Source organism: Pimephales promelas, chromosome 21, assembly GCF_988280905.1.
Source record: "Pimephales promelas chromosome 21, fPimPro1.hap1.1, whole genome shotgun sequence".
NCBI lineage: Eukaryota > Metazoa > Chordata > Actinopteri > Cypriniformes > Leuciscidae > Pimephales > Pimephales promelas.
The window spans coordinates 14,407,297-14,431,171 of record NC_142789.1 but is presented as its reverse complement, the minus strand read 5'-3'; the positions used below and the strand labels follow the sequence as shown (position 1 = coordinate 14,431,171).

The 23,875-nt window shown below is 37.1% G+C and overlaps 1 protein-coding gene across 1 annotated transcript in view; it reads right to left on the bottom strand.

The window, feature by feature from the left end:
• LOC120476142 (uncharacterized) overlaps positions 1-23,875 on the bottom strand; it is a 479,146-nt gene that overhangs the window by 357,789 nt on the left and 97,482 nt on the right. The window contains 3 exon segments of the mRNA XM_089125368.1: positions 11,349-11,413; positions 11,510-11,568; positions 15,215-15,314. Coding sequence (XP_088981494.1) covers positions 11,349-11,413; positions 11,510-11,568; positions 15,215-15,314 — 224 coding nt within the window.

Here is a 23,875-nt window from a genome sequence, read left to right as displayed (position 1 = left end):
CCTTATCATCGCAACTTTGGCCCCGCCCACTGGCGTGTTATGGCTCTTTCAGACTGCACGATTTTCAAAGTAGTCAGGTCGCTGCTCTTTTCACACTGCATGACTATCTTGGCCAGCATTCAGTCGCTGCTGTGTTCACACTGGACGATGGATCGGCGACAGAAGGTTTCACACTGCATGACTTTAGAAAAATCGCCGACAGACTCTGTCTAGCACGCTGCACGCAAACTACATTTCACAACAAACACGCGTGAGATATGAAAAGGAAACAACGCGCGACACCACACGTGCAAGACCGGAGTTCTCACGTGAGACTTTTTTTTCGACCCGGTTGTGGTACAGCTGGTGAAACAGACACGAGTGCTCCTGCCAAATTTCTACTAATTTTTCTTCCATTTATTGTGTCCAAATAGACCGAGAAGAAGCTTTTTTTTCTGAAACAATGCCATATCATGTTGATATGTGATCTATAACTCCTCCCCGAACTCCCTGCTGCTCTGTATCTTGCTCTCTCACTGGCTGCCGGTGATCGCCGATGTAGTTTTCAGTCAAAACACTTTTCACACAGCAGGATGTTGAATCGCCGACAGGTCCAGATATTTAGCATGCCAAATATCTCACGGGCGTCGGCGACTCGTCGGTGATTCTCTCAGTTCGCGTCTTTGTTCATTCACACTGCGTGATTGTCACTCGCGTGAACGAGCGCCGATTTGCCTGTGATTTCGGGCATTTGTCGGCGATTTCTCAAAACCTGTCGGCGAGCCAAAATCGTGGCTAAAATCATGCAGTCTGAACTCGGCATTAGAGAGATGACGGGAAGAGGAGAGCGATACAGAATCACTGGATAAAAAATAGCATTACCTTCCAAAGGATCATTTCAACAATGTGAATGTCTCAGTTGAGCATTACCTGTTCGTATTCGGTACATTTCACTGTGGATATGATTTTTGGTAGTCACAATTTGGTGCATGCTTTGCGAACAGACATTATTGCCACAAAATGAAAGTAACTGTGTTAATTCTAATGCCTGCTCTGTGATCAGTGATTTCTGATATGTAATTGGTTCATGTGCAGTCATCAGTGTTGTGTGCAACGCGTTACGGAATTTGGTAACGAAGCATAGTTCCTTTTTCAATTCTGCGAAACGTTCCTTTTCCCAGGGACAGATTTGGGGACAGATTTCCCAGGGACAGATCATTTGACAGATTTGATTGACAGCGATTACATAATCAGAGAGTGGCCTATTTCTTTTCGTTTTGAATTGTTTCGTTTAAAGACATTTTTTTAAGACATATATTCAGGGGCGAAAATTTCATCAAAATGTTGGGGGGGACAATAAACATAACAATCCTCAAGAGCAAATTTTGAAGGGGACACCAATAATACAGGCAAAAAAATACAGAGGAAAGCCTTACTACTATTATTAGTGTAGCATGGAGACCATTTCATTATACTACTTAAAATTTCTTTCTGGTTTAAGCCAGCGGCGAATCTGTTTACATACTCTCCTCACGCAGCGCAGCGATTTCATTTCATTCATTGACTCATTCTTTAACTATATTAAATTATATAAACCAACTAAATCACAGTGGCGTTACAATCTAAATGCACAGCGCACCCGGACTTTCCCACCAGTGTATGGCCAGCAATATTGTAATGTTTAATGACATGAAGATAATGTCTGTTCTAAGTTATTATTGCAGTCTGAAAACTTTACCTCAGAGCATCCGTTTACTGAATGAATTGAGAATCTCACCTGAAAAATCCAATAACACCAGCAATTGTCATTCAAGCAGCTGATAAATAAATGCAAAACTAAATGCATATTGCAGCATAGGGCGAAGTCAGGATCCGTCAGCACCGATTTGAGACAAAAATAATTTGTATATAAAACTATGTAAATGGCGCTCTGTGGCGCAGCAGGGTTTTGAACACGGTCCTGAGCCGTTGCTGGGCGCCGCGGACAGACGCCGAACGGCGCCGCCGGTGTGTGTAGGCTACACTCATAGAGAATAATGTGTTCGAATTTTAAAGACGTGGCGCTGCGCGACACAACGCTTCTCGTCCGGTGTGCGACCCCTTTACTCGCGTTCCACAACTACTCAAAGTTCCACAACTACTCAAAAACTATGTTTTTCTCTCCCGCCACCGGAATGTGTGTGTCCGAGGTAAAAGGGACGGAGGCAGTGGACCGACGCACTGTGAGGCAAGGGAGGGGGGTCTCAAAATGTTTAACGCTTTTTTCGATATTGCCCCGTTTGCATTTGTGTTATTTTATTTCTTAATTATTTTAAGAATATATCATTACATTATTTACAATACACATATTTTAATGTTTTTTTGGGGGGGACAACCCTCAGATAGGGGGGGTCCTGACCCCCCCGACCCCCCCGCGATTTCCGCCTATGCATATATTTATCATGTCTGTAAGGCATACTCTGAGTTTCGGTTAATTTTTGATGAGGTGCGCATCAGTTTGGCTGGGGTGGAGACTAAAGGGGAGCTTTGGTCTTTCTTGGGGGCTTTCATTCTAGCCCCTCCCTAGCGCCACCCATGCATATGCCCATCCATTAACGGGCATTTCTTCATAAATATTAAAAAAATTGATAAATGCATTATGCATTTGTGGCATTATATATGTCATAATGAATAGTACAACTTTATGTAGGCTTACAGATTTAGGAACAGACATTGGGTTCTGCCCTTTTAAAAGTAATGTAAAAAGTTACTTTCCATATAGGGTAACTAAGTAAAGTAACAGATTAAGTTTTTTTTTTAAGAAGTAACGAGTTACTTTTTAAAAGTAACTTCACCAACACTGACAGTCATGTATAGTTCTCTTTATCTATGTATCAAACCAGTGAGTGACTAAACGGTCAACTTCACCAGCGTGAGTTTGTCAGTGACTGAGTTCTGGACTCTTGCGGAAACTCCTATTATAAGTAACAAGTCTCTTATTTACATTGTGTTTGCACTGTTATGATGAAAGCATTTGTGTGCCGAAATCAAGTTACAATCACAAGAACACTGAATTCATGTGTTCAGCATGTCTGGATCAGCTCCATGCTCATCCCTCAAGGCTCAAGATTGGTCGAATATGCTCCAGAAATTTAATTTGTGCGACCTAAAAATACATTTGACAGCCTTTGTGTGAGTGCAAATAATGGTTGTGGAGTGACCCGTTTTAATTTCTCTACAAAATGTTCGAGCTTTAAATTATCATTATATATATATATATATATATATATATATATATATATATATATATATATAACTTTCCCCTTCTAAAGCCTCCAAAGTATCGCCTCGGGGTAGATGCACAACTGGTTAAGAGTCAGTGCCCAAGTAAAACTGGGTTGATATTGTGATTGCAGATAAAAAGGAAAAAGATAAAAGATCAGCTTGAAACAAAGACATGAAAAAAAAAAGGAAAAGCATTTGCTTCAAAAGGAAATGAATAACTTCATAAAACGGTTTTCCTCGCTTCCCATTCCTCGCTTTCCATCGGTGGCCATCAGAGATTTATCTTCTAATCTGTACAAGCTATGCTTCAGAAGATCTCACTGCAAACCAGAGAAGCTCTCCTCCCCTGCTCTCTAAATAGAAGACGCAAAATAAAATTATGCTCATTTCGATAATTAGATGATAAAATTATGATCTGGCAAACTAAGAAAAAGATAAATCACTCTGCAGTTGACAGGTTGGGTTGAGAGCACTGATGCAAAATGCTGATGAAAGCACATTTTCGCTATCAATGAGTGTATGGGAGTTTAATTTCTTTGGGAAATCTAGATGTGTATGATATTGAGGCAAATTGTGCTGAAATGAATCCACAGTGTTGTGGCCAAGTCAGAAACAGGTTAGAACAAAACATTCTGTAAAAATGATCTAAAAAGAACTGTTGCTTGTTGAAATTATGTAGGAAAATGGAAATAATCTATGCAGTATACAGTGTTACATTACACAATGTAATTTAAAGGGGTCCTACTATGCCATTTTATGAAGTCTTGATTTTGTATTTGGGGTGTACTACAGTATAATACGTTTTCATGCTTGATAGTTAAAAAAACACATTGTTCTCCTCATATATTACAACTTTAAAGTTGAACAAATAGTTACAGAACCTCTCTTCTCTAGTAACGTGGGGCTAACATAGTGTAGCGACAGTAGCGGCAATCCAGCTGTCACTCAAGTGGCAAATGCCATCAATTATGCAGAACTTTAAGGCTTGATTTAAACGGTTGAGTTTCCTGAACACTGTCCTTGTTAGGATGGTCCAAACAGATGGTCACACCCCCAGAGTCATGTCATTGGCTAAGGAAATGTGTCTGTGACAGCCTTTTGTGTTTGGGTTGGTTGGTTGGCTGGTATTTGAATCAAGTAAAAATACCTAAATACAAGATTTACATACCAAATAAGCAATAAACATTTAAGTTAGTATATAAATAACACTTACTATATAAATAAAGATATATTCTATGAATTTTGTCATGCAATTTTGCCTGTCACTAAGAATACATTTTTTTTGCATTTAGTTTTTTATTTTTTGCATTTTTTGCATTTTGTTTTTATTTAATTTAATTTTTTGCCTGTATTGAAATCACTTCACCGGAGTGCTGCCCGTGAGGTTATTTATTTTGTTGTAGGGATGTTTAAATATTTAAGCCATAATAATATTAATATTAATATATATATATATATATATATATATATATATATATATATATATATATATATATATCCTTAATATGTCAACTCACTAAATGTAATCCTGATAAGACAAAACACTTTGCTACTTAAGTCTAAAAAATAATAATAAATAAATACAAGACGTTCTCTAAAAAAATTATGCAGATTTGCTTGTCAATAGTTTTACACAAACAAGATTTTTTTTTTTTTTTTAAATGCTACTTTGTACACATCTCACTGGAATCAGCCAACAAATTACAATGTCTCTGCATATGGCAAGCTTGCAAGCTTGGATAAGAGAAAGTATTTGAAGTAACAAAGAATTACACACTTGAGCTGTAAGATACTGAACTGCATCTATTCTGGGCTTGATCTGACGATATCCACACCTGTTTAGAAAAAGAAACATCTAAAGGCTGACAGAAAGACGAGATGTGCAATAGCTGTCTAATATCTCTAAAAAAAGACCACATGATAATTTGAGCCATAAAGGAGGCGGGCTGAATCTGTCAAGATTCAGAAGAAAGTGAATGTAATGGACGGCAAGTAAAAAAAAAAAAAAAAAAACCTTCCCAGAGGTTGCACGGTACTGAAACACAGGCCTTGAAAGCGCATCTGGACAGAAATGATGGCGTGAGAGTTCAGGCGGTTAAATTAGGTGACACCGAATGCATTTAAATCAAACGAGCATGTTGGCTGAGGAAAGAGTAAATACGTTTGTATTAGATGCAGTAAATCGAATAAAGCTACAAAGAAGCAGGGCTCAAGGAACCAGGGCATGGGAGGCTGAGTTAAACAGCCCGTTACTGTGGTGGCTCAAACCGTGTACCAAAATTAGGTCTGAAGAAGCATGACAGAAAAAAAAATAATAATCTGTTTTATAACATACAAAAAAAGACTTGCTGTCAAAAATAGCTGTGTTTCTTTAGGTGAAGTAAGGGGGTATTTTTACCACCTGAGAACTCAAAAAATCTTATTAGTTGTGTAAAGGAGTCAAAACAGTGCCAGGAATTCCTCCATTTCACACACAAATAAAGGTCTGCAGCAAGGAAATGTTTGCGACGCCTGTATGGAAACTGTGTGGACAACATGGCTTCTATTACGGGGAAAAAACGGCATGCTTGAGCATTCTGCCTTTTTTTGGTTGCATCTTGTAATAATAATAATAATTCATTACATTTATATAGCGCTTTTCTCGGCACTCAAAGCGCTTTACATAGAGGGGGGATCTCCTCAACCACCACCAGTGTGCAGCATCCACCTGGATGATGCGACGGCTGCACATATTGCGCCAGACTGCTCACCACACACCAGCTTACTGGTGGAGAGGAGACAGTTATGAAGCCAATTGGTGTATATGGGGATGATTAGGAGGCCATGATGGACATAGGCCACTGGGCAAATTTGGCCAGGATGCCGGGGTTACACCCCTACTCTTTCGAAAGACATCCTGGGATTTTTAATGACCACAGACAGTCAGGACCTCAGTTTAACGTCTCATCCGAAGGACGGTGCTCTTTGACAGTATAGTATCCCCATTACTATACTGGGGCATTAGGACCCACACAGACCACAGGGTGAGCACCCCCTGCTGGCCTCACTAACACATCTTCCAGCAGCAACCTGGCTTTCTCAGAAGGTCTCCCATCCAGGTACTAACCAGGCTCAGCCCTGCTTAGCTTCAGTGGGCAACTAGTCTTGGGCTACAGGGTGATATGGCTGCTGGCTGTTGTGACATTGGTTTGTGTCTTTGGTCTGTTGTGTTCATATATTTCATTCAAACCGCACCAGAGTTCATTTGGAAGTGGACTGAGACCGACTTTTTCATTGCGCACCAGGGATTGAATGGCAGCGTTCACACTTATTCAAATGAACTGTACTAACAGAGCAATCATACAAGAGTTTGTTTTAATCAAATAAAACCAAACCTACAGTACCAAGTGTGAACCATCCTATCTCTGTTGAGTAAACAATGTGTGAATGTATCGATGTGTGTTTATCGAAACAAATCTTCAGATAACAATAGATTTAGCTGGAATGGAAAGATGATGTTTTCTCGCCTGGATGCCAGCCCAAACTCCGCCCACAACATTTTTTGGTCGGGAAGTTCGGTCTGGACTCAATCCATTGAGGAGAAATTATGATCAGGCAAAAAATGAACGGGCCAATCAAATTGCCAGGGCGGGCTTTATACGATGATGGACAGATGATCTGCAGGGACGTAATCATCACGTTATCAAAGAGCGCTTGTCGAAGATGACTGCAGCTGGAGAATTGAGATGTATAGATTCCGCTGTCGCGTCTTTTGTAAAATAAATCGACAGTGCATTCATTTTAATAGACAAACAGAGAACTGCAATCAAGGCATTTGTCGATCGGAAAGATATTTTTGGCATCCTTCCTACATGATTCGGGTGTAACTTATCAGCTGGCTCTGACGGTCGTTAAGAAGATGGGACGTAATGAAAAGCCTGTGGTCGTTGTGGTTTCTCCTTTGGTGGCACTCATGGAGAAGTAAGTAAAAGAAGCAACACTCGTTATTTAACTTCTAAAATAAATAAAGTTAGGCTATGTTCTGTATTTGAAAACTGCGCTATGCAAAGGAGTTGACTTAATGCGTTGCTCTGATTGGTTGTAGGTCTACCGACTATCCAATTGAGTGCAGAGGTTTTTTTTTCCTGGTTCGGTTATGACACGCCTCATAATCAAAGCCCAACTGAGGAGTTTCAGACTCATATTCTCTCTTGAATATGAGTATGACGAAGTCAGGCTAGATGCTTTCCATTGCCAAACACAAGTTCAAACACTGTCTTCCATCAGCGGTTGAGTGTAAATCTATGATATGAGAGAAATGATATGAGAGAAAGACAAAGTTCTGCCATAGTGGCAGGGATGCAGCAGTGCATTCTGGGTCTCCGAAGAGGCCGACATGAGAACTCATCTCCTGTATCCATCTCCTTTTATCTCATCTGCTCCAATATAATTGCTTTGGGTCTCCTGAGTAACATAGTGCTGATTGGTAACTCAATAACTTCTTTACAGATGATTAGATGAAATGTCAGTGTGTTGGAGAGGTTTTCAGGGTGTGCTAAAATCAGAGAGACATCAGGAATGGAGGACAAGCGGCCAACTCAGGAGGGAGACACAGACGTCTGCATGTACTTGAGATGGAAGTCATTTGGTTCAGCTCTTTCTGGGTTATTTTAAAAACGGTAAGTGCTGTGACAAATGAGCAGGGAGGGCTTTGTATTGTTAACTTTGAACTTGACAGTAGTCCTACATTTCAATTAAACTGAAGGACACATCACCTTTGTAACAAAAGATAACTTGAAGCTGGCTTCATATTGACTCGATCTAGTTGAATGTGCATAATATTAAAAGAGCATTAAAAGGACAGTTCACCGAAAAAATCTCTTCGGTCAGTTCCTCCTCACACAAAAATATTGTGCTATTTGGTAATTATAGGGAGCTTTTTATCATTTCTGTAAATCCTTTCATTGAATGGAATGAAAGCTTTGTCAATATTTCTTTTTGTGTAGAAGAAAGTCATTCGTGTGTAATGACATGAGTGTGAACACAATTTTCATTTTGGATTAGCCATTTCTTTAAATGGCCTACATTTAATAATGGTTAGTATTACTTTTTAAAGCAATGCATTACAATATTGAGTTACTCCCCCAAAAAGTAACTAATTGCATTACTAAGTTTATGGAAAGTAATATGTTACATTACTTTTGAGTTGCTTTTTCTTACCTGGATATGGTTTGACCTCTTTCAGGCATTGCAGGTGGTTTGTTGTTGTTGATGTTGTTTTACTTTAAGTTCTTGTACTATTGTTTAACACATTAATGCAACCAACAACAGCCTATATAACCTACACCTTCATTTTCTTTTAAAAACAGTCATAGATTGAAAAGTAATATTAACATTATATTCTGAGATATACTTCCTGATACATGCCATATAAAATATCTATAAACCTTACAGATTACTGAAAGTAATGTGTTTGAATTTACTTTATGCAGTCCATAGTCTACCCACTCGTACAAAAGTAACACTGTCCGTTGTGATAATAAAGAATGTATAGGCTAGTGTAAGACTGGAAAACTGAGACTCAGTCTAACCAGAGTCCTCTGAAGACAAAGGATCTTGTTTTCAAATTAACATGTGAACTCACTCACACGCACACACACACACACACACATCCACACACACTCTCTTGCAGAGATCGCTCACACAAGAATATATGTTTTTAATGTGAATGTGATAATCTTTAAGAATTGTTTGATATCATTTTGAAGGTCTCAGGGTGACTGGTAATAATGTCTCAATGATGCACATATATCATTGATAAAGCTTTTTCATTTTATGGAGTGAGTTGAAACGAGTTAATGCATAAAATTAAATGTGTTACATTTAATTAAAAATTACTTTGGGGAAGACGGGAAAGACGGAACACGGACGGTTGAGACCTTCACCACGAATCGAATCCAGCCATTGGATCGATTTTGTGGCGCTTTACACTAGATAATTGCTATTATGAAATAAGTTATATTAGACAAACCTATCTTAAAAATTTAAAATATGATACTAGAGAACAAACAACATCACCAATTAAACAAAATTTGTCAGCTTTATAATGTGAACAATTTCACATGGCATAAATAAATGTACAAGTTGACTTAAATAGATCAAAACTCTTGAGTTTTCTATGAAGTGTCCTCAAAACAAAATCCATTTTATGCAACAAAAAAATTCCAGAAGAGTTCTGCAATGCAATGGGGGAAAAAAGGTATTATCTTAATTTTATGTTAGAGTATAATCTTAAAGGGTTAGTTCACCCAAAAACTTCACCAAAAAATGAAAAATTCTGTCAGTATTTACTCGCCCTCATGTTGTTCCAACCCCGTAAGACCTTCGTTAATATTCGGAACACCAATTAAGATATTTTTGATGAATTCAGAGAGAATTTATTCTCGTCGTTTGATAAAGTTAAGATTGAACCACTGGAGTCACTTAGACTATTTCAACGATGTCTTTAATAACTTTTCGAGGCCAGCAAGTTTCAATTCCTCGAGAAGCCTATGGACTAGTATTCAGGAGTGATCCAGCTCTCAGATTTAATAAAAAATATCGGTAACACTTTATTTTACGACCCGCAAACAACTGTGTAAGTACACCGAAATTACGGTGTACGTTTCTGTAATTATAGTGTACTTCCGTGTAAGTATAAGGGAACAATATTTTAAGTTTGGGGTAATAAAGGGGTAACAAGAACCACTTTAATTTACAGCCCACAGGAGTTACACTTGCCCTGTAACTACGCAGAACAAGGGGGTAACAAACGCTACTTACTAGAACGAAACAACACTTTTTGCAATGTAATTACAGAGAAATGTACTGTTATCAAGAAAAAAAAATTGTCAGATGTCAAAACAGATGTCAAAATTATCCTGAACATGTTTTGCCAGAAATGTGATACATTTTATAAAAAACAGACGTACAAACTTTGCCTGGAATATATTAACAGAATAGGTACCTGTTATTTTTTAACTAATTAAATAATTTGCTTGTACATCTGCTTGTTACCCCCTTATTACCCCAAACTTAACATATTGTTCCCTTATACCAACACTGAAGTACACCATAATTACAGAAATATACACTGTAATTTCAGTATAGGCCTACTTACGAAGTTATTTGCAGGTTGTATATCTGCTTGTTACCCCTTTATTACCCCAAACTTAACATATTGTTCCCTTATACTTACACAGAAGTACACTATAATTACAGAAACGTACACCGTAATTTCGGTGTACTTACACAGTTGTTTGTGGGTCGTAAAATAAAGTGTTACCAAAATATCTTAATGTTTTTTTGTTCCGAAGATGAACGAAGGTCTTATGGGGTTAGAACAACATGAGGGTGAGTAAAAACTGACAGAATTTAAATTTTTGGGTGAACTAACCCTTTAATACTAAGAGTTTTGCGATAGGGGATCAGCCCTGAAACAGAAATTTTGCTGATGATATTATGAAATGTGGGCACCTTTATATGGACAGTGGCTGCATCTCCGCAACAATAAAAGCAGCAACAAATTTGTTGAGTTCAGTCAAACTAATTGTTTGACCTGGTGATGACCGTGAACTGAAATCAAGCGTTTGTTGTTTAGCTTGAGGCGGGGTGCAGGTATCATTCGGGTCTCTCTCTCTGTCAACTCTGTAGTGCTGTGCTTTGCTTACAGATGTTTTTTTTGTGCTTTTTTTGAAGTGGTGTTTTTTGCAGTTGACAAGAGCTTTTCACTTACACATAATCTACACTTAACCACTATACCCTTTTTTTCTTCGACGATTTCAAAATAATGAGAACATTTCCAATCGCAGTAAGGTAAAGTTCCTGGCCTGCACATGCCTGTACATGCACGATTCTATGTGACTACATGTACGTTCGTTTTAATTCAGTACTTACATTTTTTTGAATGCACATTAATTAAACTGAAAAGTAATTCGAAAAAAAAAAGGTACTCAAATATTAATGTGTAAATTTAAAGTAATGTGTTATTGTTACATAACACACGTTATGTAACGCATTACCCCCAACACTGATAATGATGATAATAAAAAGCTAATATATTTGTAATAAGAAAAATCAAAACTTACCATAATATATTTAAGAGTGTGCATGTGGCAAGTCCCCCTAGTACAGCTCTTCTGAACCATAAGACCTGTCCAAAATACTTCCATTACAATGTAGAATCCTCATGATACAGTTTAATGCACAACAAAAGGGATTAATATGATATTAATTATAATAATATTACCTGTGTTTTAACATGGGAGATTTCAGAAAATGAAAAAGGCATGACGTTGACAATCCCACCTGATTGGAAGAAACATATTAGTCAAAATAATGTTGACATTACTTAACCAATGTTAACTGAAAATGCAATGTTTAGCTTAACAAGCTACCTAAACTTACCATTACATTTTTTTATTTTTATTGTTTTTTTGATGGTGTAAAAACCTATTCAAGCTGATTCTATTTTTTTAATACCAGATTAATTTAGATGTCACAACATGAAACACATTTACAGTGATTTATCAAATTAATTAAATGGCTGAAAAGTGTTATTTAAACATCATTTAAGTACATTCCTCTGGCTGGATTAATAAATGGAAATTAAAAACAAAAATATTGTAGACAATAATATTCCATTAACCACGTATAAGCTTTTCAGGAACAACTTGTAAAAAGCAGTAAGCAATGAAATACTTATAGAGAAATGGTTAAAGAATATTTTTAGACATGTAATACAATAAAAAAAATACCCATGCAAAACACACACATCTTATTTTATACATCTATTTTAAAATTATCTTGCTTCTCATGTAATATTCTTTATTAGTCTAACTATAGGCTGTTTACAGTTTCCATATAGAAACTTTTCACATTCATTTAAAAAGTGCAGTCACAGTTGTGAGTTTATTTGCATTTTAAAATGGCTTTGAATGAGGCTCATCCAATCAGAACAAGTATAAATGAAACGGTCCATTTTAAAAGTCTACCCTCAGTGTTAGTAACTCTTATAAAAAATCTAGGGAATTGAGAGCAGCTCTATAAATGTTCTCTTAAAAGTGCTGACAGTCACAACTGTGTTTTCTCTTGCACCAAATGAAAATCATCAGTAAGATAAATACGAACGAGGAGCAGGGGACTAAACCCAGTACATTACAACAGATGGCGCACAGCGAAAGGTAAGAGCCCTTGTAATTGCAGATGCTCCCAAGAGCCCAAAACCAGATTTCAGACAAATAAACCAAACGGTGGGCCCTTGTGAGACTGCTCCACTTTTTGTACCTATTCCACAACATCTGCATTAACCAAGCAGACACTAATAACCTTGTGACCATTGTACAGTATGCTGACATGCATTATAAGCGCCTCCCCCCCCCCCCTCCTTTTATTTTCTTGTTTCCTTTTAAGATCCTGTATGATACCGGCCCATCTTATCATCTTATTCTCTTCTTGTCAGCTGGATCAGAGACAGATAGAGACTCCCTTAGCTGTCACTATAAACAAAGCCTGGCCTTGTGACTCCTTAAAAGCAGACGCCCATTAGGTACCTGGAGGTTTCACAGGGGCGTATGCTGGGCCCTTTAAAAAAGCCGTTGAGCAAGCAGCTGTCTATTCAAAGGTGTCACAGTGGCTTTGGCTGTAAATGAGAGCAAGGCGATGTGTGAGACTCTCGCAGGCGGATTTTGTTTGTTCTGTTGACAGGAGCCTCCTGCGGGCCAGCAAGGTTTGGCTGCCTGAGGACCTTACAGCTCTGAGTGTGGCAGCCAATTAACAGGATTAGAGAGAGGGACAGAGAGAGAATTCCCTGGACTCCTGGCTAACATCTACATTGTCACAGTGATAAGGTTCGAGAGGTACTTTCATTAACTGCTCAGCACACCAGCTGCAATGAACACACACACCGGTGTCTCTACAGATTCCAAATCTCTTCACTTCACTTCACTAAACCCAAACACAATGACATTGCCACTGCCCACACACTACTACATGAACAGAGAAACAAAATAGTCTTCTTCCTGGAATACACTGGCATCAGAAAGCATGTAAAGCACTTCAGTTCAACTTAAAAATGCATGAATATCATTCCATTAAATAAAATACAAATCCAAGGGCCATTCATTTTAAGACAAAAACTCATTTCAAGCTAAATAGTGCCAAAAATTGAGATTTGTTTAGCAAAAAAAAAAAAATGCTGATAATTTACTCACCTCCATGTCATCCAAGATGTCCATGTCGTTCTTTCTTCAGTCAAAAAGAAATTAAAGTTTTTGATGAAAACATTCCAGGATTTTTCTCCATATAATGGACTTCAAAAGGTCCAAAAGACAGTTTCAGTGCAAACTGTTCAAAGGGCTTTAAAAGATTCCAGATGATGAATAAGGGTCTTATCAAGCAAAACGATCGCTCATTTAAAAAAAAAAAAGTTTAAGTTTTATATGCTCAAATGGTCAAAAAAACGCTCAAATGCGTGTTCGTGACTCTCCTGTTCGAAATCGTTCATCAAAATGAACGTATCTATTTCCGAGTCAATTCGTTCATTTTGTTTGATGCATAGATATCCATAATAAAGGCTGGATGTCTTACGGAGGAGTCTCTATCGTCATCATAGGCGGCCATCTTGTCACAGGCAAGCTTTCTGGTGGGCTCTGTGGTTCCTGGTGTAAGATGAGTGATCAGCGCGAACACAAATTCTCTCTTATCTTGTCCAAATCGGATTTATACGGTTTGGTTTCTTACAAACGTTATTAACGTGGCTATAATTCTGGATGATTATTTATTTATACACTTATTATTCATAAGTATGCAGTGTCAACTTCAACTCTGATGTTTATAACAAACCAAACCTTTTGAAAATCGGTGGAAAATTGAGCAAGTTATGGTTATTTAAAAAGAACATGCACCATTAAAACACAATGTTACGAGTGAGCGAGCTGCCTGTGCCAAGATGGCCACCGGGTGCAGACGTCGACCTCAATTGGCCAGCAGCGCGGGCGAGACATCTAGCCTTTATTATGGATATGGTTGAATGAACCAAATGACACAAAAAAAAAAAAAAAAAAGATTTGTTCATTTTGATAAACGAGTTTGAACAGGAGAGTGACGAACACGCATCACAGAAGAGAGCAAGAAGACCATTTGAGCTTATAAAAATTAACCTCCGTTATTTTTATTTTTTTAATTTTTTTAAATGAGCGATCGTCTGGAATAATTTAAAGCCCTTTTAACAGTTTGTAGTTTGCACTGAAACTGTCTTTTGGACCTTGAACCGTTTGGATACCAGTAAAGTCCATTATATGGAGAAAAATCCTGGAATGTTTTCGTCAAAAACCTTAATTTATTTTTTTGACTGAAGAAAGAAAGAAATGGATATCTTGGATGACATGGGGGTGAGTAAATTATCAGCAGTTTTTTTTTTTTTTAAGTGAACTACTCCTTTAATGCAAATGGATTGACTTTGTGGCCGGTTGGTTAAGTGGGTATGAAACGGAAATTGCAATCAGCTTTCCTTCTCTTGTGACCTAAGGCGAGACTTTATTTTTATTTTATTTTTTGTGATCCAAGGTTGTTATTTTGAACTAAAACTAATAATTAAAAAATGAAAAATAATTTCCGTTACTTCAAACAAAATAAACGTTAAACATTTCTCATTTGCTTTTAGTTTAACAAAGTGCTAAAATAACTCAAACTAACACTAATAAGTAAAAAAAAATAATAAAAGTTGTCAGCAACAGACACATAATTTATAATAAACAATGCGATATTCTTATTAAATGTTATTTGATGATGGTGACTTTAAAAGCCATTGCAAAAATTAAGTTTGTTCTGAGAGAAGCTACATAATGTTGGATGGTGTCACTTGACGTTTCGTTGCTGATGCTATGAAACTGTATTTTTGAGTGTGACGTAATTGTCCAAATATATACGTGAGAGAGAGAGGGGTTTGTCTTACCGAGAGCTACTGTTCCCATTAGAAAAGGTTTCCCGATTTGGGTGAAGTCATTCGTGGTCTCTTGGTGAACTTCTGAACCCACAACAAATGTCACGGACACCTTGGGGCAAAGAAATTATGACAGGCTGTAAGATGCACGGCACAGAGCATGCGATGTAATCCAAGCCACCAATAGATTCTCATTTCAAATGACATTTGCAAGGATATACAAAAGCAAAGAAAAAGTGCAATGACAAATGTCTTGGTGGTTTCTGTCAAGGGTTACTGTGGGAATGCCTTGGGGGAGTACAACCAAAAAGTGTTTTACCACAAATTGATAGTTTTTAATGTCATGACCACTGAAATTGAGAAAGAGATGAGATACAATATACAATGTGAAACAAGATACAATGTGAGAGATGAGAGAGCGAGTGTGTATATGTGTGTGTGTGTGAGAGAGAGAGGGGGGGGGGGGGGGTGGTGGTGGTGTATGTGTGTGAGAGAGAACAATAGTCCTTGACCTGGATATTTGTGGTGCATGTCTAGCTCAGAGCTGAAATAATATTTACAGGCACTATAAACATGCAGCATCATTGGAATAATTTGTATTAGCTAAATGATTTGAGGTGACACAGACATGTCAGTGCAATTTTAATCCAGTAAAATGAAATATACTTGTTTAGGATGTGGGAACTCACAAAATAAGCATTCATTTATGCGGCCGAGCAACTAAAGGCTGGATGATACAGCTAAAAAAATATATTGATTAAATAAATAATCTTGATATATTTTTCACCTTTGAATATATGTATGTATTTATTAATGGCAATTTATTGCAAACATTTAAACCAATGCAGTTGTTGTTTGTTTTAAATAATGTTTGCATGTTTTCCAAACCGTTACTGAACACATTTTTTGTATATGCATTTACTGCACAGATTTTACAACAACAAATAATAATAATAATTAATACTAAAAATAATTCAATACATGAAATTAGATATTTAAAACATGACAAAAGGATACTTTAAATTTTTCGGTTGAACATGCAAATAACCAGATGTCTGAAACGATTCATCAAAATGGACAGTTTGAAAGGATTCACATTGATGAATCAAACTCTCCAACGTTACTGAAGACGACGCTGTAAAAGTAAAACTAAATTATTGTCTAACTCTTTATTAACACGTTCATACTAAAGTTGCTGAGTTTGGATACTAGGGAGTGGTTCTGGTACTCTCTTTAGGAACAATAATAGGTAACGTTAAATAGAAAGCACATTTCCTCACCATGCACACCACGCAATGTTTGGAAAAACAGCACTAGTGTTGCCACTGATAGGCCAGGTCGATTATAGCCTACTACAGCATTTCAATATGCAAAGCTAGTATTTATCGAGTATTAAATATTGCCAGTTACCGTGTCTATTTTTTTCTCCAACCAAAAAGTATTCCAAACCCCACAGAAAATAAAAAAATGACTGTTGCACGTCTCAGAGAAGTGTGAACGAATCATTTGAGTGAGCGATTCAATGATACTTTTGTCGCCCCCTACAGGAGTCACAAAACAATAAATGAAACATAAGTGGAGTGGAAATACAAATCGTGAGCCATTTTATTGTCAATTATTTGCCAGTTAAATAATAGAGAACTAACAATACTTCTGTTACAATATAACTAATAAGACTTCTGCTAATTTGAAGACCCCTCATAATGCATGGTGATAGGCAGAATGCAAGATTCAGATCTTTTTCGGCGCTGTTATTATTGTGTTCCAGAAAATCACAGGACCTTCCTGTTGTGTTAACCCCAATTCTCACTATAGTCGGATTGCCAGAATATTCTACATGACTGGCCACGGGAGGACGGTAGTACTGAGTAGAGAGGGGCTGCTCTTCTATCGAGAGATGACAGCCCACCTGTGCGGCCAGACTCAGTGTGCAGTCGCGTCCGAGCTGTGAGATTGTTAATGGAATTTTGCAGCACTACGTGCCCGTGAGAGAGCAATGAGAAGCTCCTAGAAACAGCCTGCTGCCTACATATCACTTGCCCACACACGCAGGGCCTGGAAATTACTCCCAACGAAGGCAGACATCTCACTCCCTCTAAAGCTCAGAAAGAGCGAACGTTTTGGATACACACAAACACACACCACATAATTTTTTTTGAGACGTGTGGTGCATGTCCAAAACGTTCGCATTTAACAATAGGCAATATACATTTTATTTGGTTCATGTAATTTGATATAATTTCTACTATACTTTTTAAAATATGCACTTTTGATATTTCGTCCCCTTGGAATTATAAGGCTCTATCTGCGTTCTGAGCAGTTTTGAGATATTGAGCTTCAAAGTTTTTGCATTCCATATAGGAAAATGTGTATGTGGAACATGTTTCTTTCAAACATAAAAATAAAAGGGACCCTAAATGTACAAAACACATCACATAATGTAAATAAATTGCCACAGAATAAGAAAATGTGAATAACTCAATTTTGACAAAAATGTCAGATAGAACCTTATAATTCCAAGGGGACGATTTTAAAAAAACCTACCTTTTTAATGTTTTTTTTTTTTTTTTGTGTCTGTAATGGCCAGCAATGTTGCTGTTAATTGGATCAAAATACAGTAAAACACATTAATAGTTTTAACTCAGAATTTAAAATAACTGTTTTCTATTAATTATATTTTGAAATGTAATTTATTCTGCAAAGCTGAATTTTCAGCATCATTAGCATCTTCAGTGACACGATCTCTCAGAAATCATTTTAGTATGCTGATTTGGTTCTCATGAAAACAGTTGTGCTGAATATTTTGTTCATTGATAAAAACGAAAAAACAAAACAAAAAACAAAAAAACAAAAAAACAAAAAAAAAACATTTAGGCCTAAATTGTAATCTTTAACATTAAGAAGCTTTTAGGTTTGCAGAAAAAAAAAAAAAAAAAAAAAAAACTTAAAACATACTGACATAAAAACTTAAATTTGCAATACTTTTTTATAATGTAACATTTTCATTTAATCTTTTCTGTAAAATACCTTGATAATATCTGTCATGGAGTTTTAATGTGTACATGGCCTTTGTTTTTGTGGAATTTACGGGTGACAAATCTTTCTATAACCATTTATTTCAGAACAAGAATAAATGTGTAGTACCGTATGAGTCTCTGAATTAGCTTTTTTCTGTGAAATTGTAATTCAGAGAGTTTATAAATGAGCAGAAGAGGAAAAGCAGGTGTAGAGAGCATTTTTTTTTTTGTAAGTAAACATTCCGCTTTCGAGGACCAGGGAGGAGTGACTTGGATTTACTGAGAAGACATTGGATGCACACATGTGGCTTTGAGCTCTGGTAGAAAAAAAACAAGATCACATAAAAGTAGCTCTCTGTTTCCTTTTAAAAAGGCCTGGATGGTGGAGGGAGACCAAGAAAAGACTGTGATTAGCCTCTTTCTAACTTGACATTGTCAAAAATCTCGAGTGAGATTTAAGAAAATGAAGTGTAAAATTATATATTACCTAACAGAGGCTGTTAGCTTGTCTGAGAGTGCCCTACCCAGCCCTTCAACTTCTCTCCTTGTTCTCTCTGTTCATTCCTTTTGTTTTGAGCATTGCTGGAGCTGGGAAAGGGCAGAGGTGATCTGCCAGAGGAGAAGTTCTGGTCTGCTTAGCATTCATATCGGCATGTTTAACACCGAACCTAGGCATAGGGATACGTTCACAACGTGATTGATCAGCTTTTATGACTTGACACAGCCTATATTTCGAGACGAAACGTAATGAACATCTAAAAATATGCTGTGTGCTGGCTGGGCTTAATGTGCTTGTTGAATGTGCAGAGCCTACATGACGGTATTTAGACCAGCTGAGAGCTTGTAGAGAACTTATAAAATGTTTAAAGTAGTCAAAACAACAACAGGCATCCCTCCGTCACACCCATAAAGACACTCTTTGGAAGGAGACGCAGTTCTGATTCCTGTACCGAACTGTGATGGGCAATATCACGACTATGAGTCTCATCTTCCCGTTTTTGGTTCGTTTACATGTCTTTGGAAAGAACAGAACATCTGCTTTGGATAAGATACGATTCAATACAGTGATCAAAACGATGGAGCAGATCGAGTCCGTCAACACCCCCAAAGCTACACAGTCCTATAGCTCGTCCTGGTAGACATTTCATTCACATTAGACAGTTTTGAATTGATATTGATGATCGTATTATTTTACATACGCATATGATTGCATGCTATCACTCGTTCCTGCTTCTTCACCTGTGTTTTGATTAGGAGATTCAGCACTCTTTCAGAAGATGCCTAATAGCGCCCCCTATACTGTATAACAGTGAAAACACAAAACACAGTGAAGCATTTTTACTGAATTACTGAAATTTTCATCAATGGTGGGGAAAGTAGTTAAAGGAGTAGTTCACTTTGAAAAAAAAAAAAAAAAAAAACTTTTGCTGATATTTTACTCACCTCCATGTCATCCAAGATGTCCATGCCATTCTTTCTTCAGTCAAAAAGAAATGGTTTTTGAAAAACACTCCAGCATTTTTCTCCATATAATGCACTTCAGTGGGAACCAAACGGTTCAAGGTACAAAAGACACTTTCAGTACAAACTGCAAACTGTTCAAAGGGCTTTAAACGAAATGATCGCTCATTTATTAAATAAATAACAAAGTTCAAGTTTTATAAGCTCAAATGCTTGCCTTGCTCTGTTCTGTGAAGTACGTTTGTGACTCTCCAGTTCGAACTCGTTCATCAAAATGAACAAATCTTTTTTCGAGTCATTTGGTTCATTCAACAAACGAAACGAACGAATTAAGTCGGAAAAAGATTCGTTCATTTTACTGAACGAGTTCAAACAGGAGAGTCACGAACGTGCATCGCAGTACAGAGTAAGGCGAGCATTTGAGCTTATAAAACTTAAACTTTGTTATTTATTTTTTTTTAAATGAGCGATTGTTTCGCTTGATAAGACCCTTATTCATCGTCTGGAATCATTTAAAGCCCTTTGAACAGTTCGCAGTTTGTACTAAAAGTGTCTTTTGGACCATGAACCATTTGGTTCCCACTGAAGTGCATTCTATGGAGAAAAATGCTGGAATGTTTTCATCAAAAACCTTCATTTCTTTTCGACTGAAGAAAGAAAGACATGGACATCTTGGATGACATGGGGGTGAGTAAATTATCAGCAAAAGTTTTTTTTTTTTTTTTTTTTCAAAAGTGAACTACTTTAATTTTAGTAGGCACAAATGAATTTTAATTGGTTGCTTTTTCAGCAGTCTCTGCACATCGCCAGTGATGTGTCTATTTTTTTTATCGATCATTTGTTGATAAAGGGTGAGAGACCTGAAGAGATTTTTGTCAAAGAGCCAAGTTAGAGGAAGACAAGAATGCAATTTCCTTCACTGTTTGAAATGGCATCCATAAATACACAAACATTCACTTTCACTATGATAATAGACACAAAGTACACAAACTGATATAGTCAGACAACAACACACATCCGTCGACCAAACACCTTTAGCACTTTCTAAGTAAAGCAAATCCTCTCTAAATGCATGAAGGCCACTTCAGCGGCTCCAATCTTCTAATGCACACAGGGGACCAGATGATGGACTGAGTGAATCCATTTCACAGAGCATCAGACTAGCGGGAGCGATGGTGGAGAAAGAGGACAGGTGGTTGGGGAAGCTGACATCTTAACCCCCTCGTCTGCTACATCGCAATCTTCTCCACGTCTTTTGTCTGCACATTTTTGAGCAAGAGAAAACATGACAGAAATTTGTTTTCGCTCTTTTTCACCCAGGCAGACCGGAGCAACAGAAGCTGCTCTTCATCTCGCAAGTCAAATTAGTTGCTCTCGCTAAAAAGTTCAACATTGCTTTGCCACACTGACGGCTGAACACAGCCTGCTGTGAAGAGATAATAACCCTCTCCAGAAGAGTTATATCTTATAGCACAATACATCTATTGAATGTATCCTGGTTGTGTATTTCTTTTTTAATGCCAAGAAGTTGAAAGATAAAATCCAATATAAAATGGATAGCTCTGACTCTGCAATCTGAGGTTTATTCAATGTATCCCCTGTGACCAAAAATGAACTGAATTCACAATTAAAGGAATAGTTTGTTCAAATATTAACATTTTTCCAACATTTATTTGCTCATAAATTTCATCCAAAAATATTAATTTCTTAAATCTTGATTTAAAACCATTTAAAATGAGGAACATTTTTTCACACAATTTAGGCTTGTACAACAAGACTAGAATTTATATGTAAATGAGCCCCGCCCCCAATCATACATGGTTGTCTAACAAGTTGATGTATGTATCAGAATGGTAATGTGTATTGCTCTCTACGTCAGACACATAACATTTATGACTTGCCTTTGGCTTGACAAACAGCTTAAAATGTGTTGCAAATGTTACACATCATGTTCCTGTTTGAAAGTCAGTGGAGAAAGGCATTAAGTTCATCATTACATTGTAATATGCATCATAGGCCTATACATACTGTAATTCACCTAATTCATAATTCAAAAGTACCCAATTTTTCATTTTAACAGAAGAATATACCAGGATCTCTTGAGACTACCCTGCTTCACAGCAGTTAATGATATGCTAAAGCCCGCCCACACGTCGACGTGAATGGTTACAAGGTCGTTTTTTGTTTTTTTTTGTTTTTTTTGATAAACAAAACACTTAGAAACACTGCCGTTTTAAGGAGAACATTCCACTGGAGGGGATCTTTAAAGTTATGACTAAATGTTTAAGGATTATCTCTAGCTCATTACTCAAGTAAACTGAACAAGCAGCAAAAATTTCAATAGTGAAAATGCAACCCATTTATTGTAACAGATTATCAGGTTATTTTATGAATAGAAGAGGTGGGACATTTTGTCTGATTTACAATACCATTGATTATATTCCAGTGAAAATAATTAGCTAATATTTTAGAGAAAAGTGAAAAACAAATGTGGCTTATACCGCTGAGGCAGTGATGCAGTGTAAATGGCCTATTTTATCTCTGCCTCTCAAAGGGTCAGGTATAAATACTCTATTGACCGTCTTGCAAAATGGGACATAAACCACAAGTAAAAGAAAAAGAGTGGATGTTATTTTGAGTTTTTGAGAGAGGCTACAATACTTAAAGAGTGTGCAGCTCTCAGACAAAGAGGTCATTTCCGATCCCTTCGCATGATAAAATACGCAATACAAAGTGTAGTGAACTTTCCGGATGTCCGTTTTGAAGGACAGCAATTCAATTGATTAATAGAGAGAGCACAGAGAAACAGTAGGGGTGTACATCTACTGTACTGAGGCACGTGAGCTGAGCCAGACAGCTGACAACACAGCGGAGAGTCTGGTCTCCTGGGGCTGGTTGCACCAGTACGCACTACTAAATATTTGTATGTTGCACCATTAAACAAAACTCTACATTCCAACTAAATATTTATGGCAGCCTCCAATCAGGCGTAACAGTTGGAATAAAATATTAGATAGATAAAGTGCATCAATAAGCTCTTCTTTTACCAGCAAAACTTCAAATCTTTTGAAATTCATGATAATGCTGACATGTACACTTGCTTGGAGAACATTATGTGAAAAGATTACTTTGTTAGTGGCTATTTAACACGAAGCCGCCCTAAACAGCGCTGCTGTGTGCATCGCTTGTGCATGTCAAATATCAGTCAATCAATAAATGTAATTTCTTGTTTTCTGTATCAATATTTATTTATTGATCCTTAATAATTTAATTTCATATACAGTTTATGCACTACTGCACTACTTCCTGAACTTCAGCCAGCTCATTGTTTCCTGTCTGCCATTATTGGACAAATTGATTGATTCAGGTGTGCCTGACCTCAGTAGTCATGGCAACAATAATCAGGCACACCTGAAGGAATCAAGTTTGCCCAATAATGGCAGACAGGAAACAAGGAGCTGGCTGAAGTTCAGGAAGTAGTGCAGCTGTGCATAAAGCCAATAGTCTCTGCAACGGTGATAGAATAAAGCGCACGTCCGAATGAAGATCATGCAAAAGACCATGCAACTGATAGCAGCGAAAAAGAGCGCTCCGCTTGATTAAAAAAAAACAACAGATTTTAGTGCTAGATCTCTTATTTAATAGCAAAATAAATTATCTACTATTTAACTAGATTTTTTACTTTTACCCCAACTTTCATAGATAGCATAAATAATTTGCAAGCTGCTAAAATAAAGGATACAAAACATCAGCTAAAATGATCTAGGCTATATGATTATAATCAGAGCATGTGCATGTTTTTTTTTTTATATTCGAAAATATCGATTTATTTATATTAGGTTATTACAGCATTTAAAAAGCACAGACCTACACAAAAAAGGTGCATGTGAAACGCCCTGTAAGAAACACTTTCCTTTTCAGGAAAAGTATCGAACAAGTATCGAAATCGTGGTTCTTGACTTGGTATCGGTATCGAAACAATAATTTTGGTATCGTGACAACACTATTGCCTACACTATATTGAAAAGCTTTAACATTTTCTCCTGAGTCTAAGCCTTGTTCTTGACTGGTTGTGTTTTTTTTTTTTTTTTTTTTGCTTAAAATGCAAACTGGCTGTGATCAGATCCACCTCTCCTTCTCCTCTTCCTTTCCTGAACCACTGTAACATCATTACCACACTCTTTAGTGTCACATA